This window comes from Vollenhovia emeryi, unplaced genomic scaffold, assembly GCF_000949405.1.
Source record: "Vollenhovia emeryi isolate VEMERY1.0 unplaced genomic scaffold, V.emery_V1.0 DF944569.1, whole genome shotgun sequence".
Classification (NCBI taxonomy): Eukaryota; Metazoa; Arthropoda; class Insecta; order Hymenoptera; family Formicidae; genus Vollenhovia; species Vollenhovia emeryi.
The window spans coordinates 1-2495 of NW_011961797.1; the positions used below are offsets into that span (position 1 = coordinate 1).

Genomic DNA, 2495 nt, shown 5'->3' on the forward strand with positions numbered 1-2495 from the left:
GAGTTAGATGTACTCAAATATAATTAGATATAGACATTTTTTCCCGGGTTTAAAGCAATCACGTAAAGAAATCTTAATTCTCTGAATCAGAGTTTTGGCTGAGTTTTCAATATGAATTTGTATATTCAAGATATAACGATAGAAGTACGGTTGACTTTGTTATTGTTACCCAATAAACGTAACAACGTTACTGTTACTGATAAAAGTAATAATCTGAATAAGAGTCACGGTAATGACGCTATAAATAATACGTTATTTTCTAACTCTGCTGAAACTGTAGAAAGTTAAACAACTTTTCAGGTAGTGAATTATGTTTGAAGTATCTTTACCATGTTTCTTACAAATAGACATATTTTTCGAGAAAAGACAGAAATAAAAATTTAATATACGTCTTGTCACTAATATATCAAAAATAGAAAAAGAAACCAGAACGAAATGCTTTATATTTTATTACCTCTAGATCATCCGGATGACTAATGGATACTAGGGGTATAGAGAATGCCCATAATTTAAAAATAGGATAGTTGTCTTTACATACTGAACGTAGAAGCTTCCACAGCGCCACTAAAAATGTATATATGTATACGTTTATTATATAAATTCACGGAAATATAAATATTGATCGAAAAGCATACAATTGATTTTACCATTATATTTAATGTAACCGTCTTTTGTTCAAATAACCATAATAATTAAAAATGAACTTTAACTCTCTTTAAAATAGTTTTAAGCTTAAATAGTTCTTAAAAGTAATCAACATTCGATAATATACATAATTGTTCATCTTTATTAAACAATGGAATGTTTGTAAATGTTACATTCAAAAAGTCGTGTGTAAACATCAATTTATTATTTTACCATAATTATTAACTTGTATGTAATATATGTATATAAAAAAGGAATATATCAAAAATTTTAACTTACCACGTGAGCTAAATTGTGATATGTATTTCAATACATGCCCACTAATCGGATGAGCTGGTGGTCCTGGTATAAGATTGATTAATCGCCCAGTTTTTCCATGTTGCACATAATAATTATACATCCATAATATAAGGATAAGTGATAGCAATATAACAGTGAACATCGTTGGTTCACGAAATAATTGGCCACCTTAATCAAGTTTCGTTTCGTTCTGCACTTTTTTAATCCTCAAATTATACAAATTATTAAATATATGTATTATTTATTTCAGCACAAAGTTACAGCCTTTATATTTTAAATGCGTTTGGTAATTAGCAAGTACATTGAAGTACGCTATTTATACTTTATTACTAAATACCTTAAATTTAATGTATCCGTTTTTGTAATAAGAATTGTACTTGTGCATAAATAAAAATTCACCAAAAATTATTTAAATATCTAACTGTTTGAGAGATTTTATATTGTTATAAATATTTTCATTATTAAAAAGATGTCACAATGAACCGATGTTTTTATATCAAACGCACTTATATAAATGCACTTATATCAAACGCTCACAAATGACTGATCAGTATAGACTTCTACTAAAATTGCGGTCTTTGGACTTTCTCTTACACCAGGCCTGGGCAATTTTCACTGCCCGCGGGCAATAGCTGTGCGTGTCGGGCAAGAGTGAGGAGACAGTGTTTCGGCAAGTGGGAAAGAACGTCGCGCTTGAAGTATAGTTCCGAATATGATTGAGACGTGGTGGGGCGATGATTGGAGTGGGGGCATGCCCGCCGGCTGAGTGCCCGCGGGCAGCATTTTGCCCACCCCTGGTTTACGCGAGTGCGCGAGTTGACGGACCCTCAGAATCTCGGATCTCAACAACGGCTGATTCGACGAACTTGAGACTGCGCTTAATCGATAGCTTGGGTACGATTTACATTATAAAAGTGTTTTTACTTTTCTCCTACGTGCCCCATGAGTGGATGATATTGCAATGCAAAGTCCGCAGACTAGAATTACCGACATGTAGTGTTGCTCACCGCATTTCGAATTGGCTTTACAGAATGAAAAATCCTTTAACGTGCTTAAAGTACATACTCAAAGAGCTAGCAAGCTGGTCAGTTTGAGACTAAAAACGACAAAAAATTATAAAATATAACTTGCTGTTGCACGTAAGCTGACTGTTTTCGAAGAACGTTGGCTTATTTGTACCAATCGAAAGCACCATGCTATTCGTTTAACATCAGGGAATAGCGTCAAATCAGAAAAACTAAGATTGAAGGCCTCAGAAGAAAGTTAGGTGTACAATTTTATTTAGGCAAATATAACCGGAATTAAGTTGGCGCTGGGAGTTCATATTTTCGTATAAAACCTAGCTCAAACGATTGCTCCCGAATTGCTCCATTAGAATCCACAATTGCTCCACTTTTAAAATCAATAGTTTTCGAAATATTAACAAAAAACGTAAAATTTTTAATTTTCAATAGAAAACATTTCTAATAGCTTTGTGCAATTCTAACCAGCATCAAATGATTGCTCCTCCATTGCTCCATTAGAATCCACAATTGCTCCCCTTTTAAAAT

At 33.0% G+C, this 2495-nt stretch overlaps 1 protein-coding gene across 2 annotated transcripts; it reads right to left on the bottom strand.

Moving 5' to 3' along the window:
* Positions 1-391: 391 nt before the first annotated feature.
* Positions 392-1476, bottom strand: LOC105563038 (cytochrome P450 4C1-like). 2 transcript variants are annotated; one of them, XM_012014309.1, is made up of 3 exons: positions 1283-1476; positions 925-1151; positions 392-564 (listed from the first exon to the last, which is right to left on the bottom strand). In XM_012014309.1, the coding sequence occupies exons 2-3, from the start codon at positions 1085-1087 to the stop codon at positions 407-409; spliced, it is 321 nt and encodes a 106-aa protein (XP_011869699.1). In that variant the 5' UTR covers positions 1088-1151; positions 1283-1476; the 3' UTR covers positions 392-406. The 2 variants fall into 2 exon arrangements, with proteins under 2 accessions (XP_011869699.1, XP_011869689.1); XM_012014299.1 differs by having other exon boundaries at positions 925-1157.
* Between the last annotated feature and the right edge of the window lie 1019 nt (positions 1477-2495).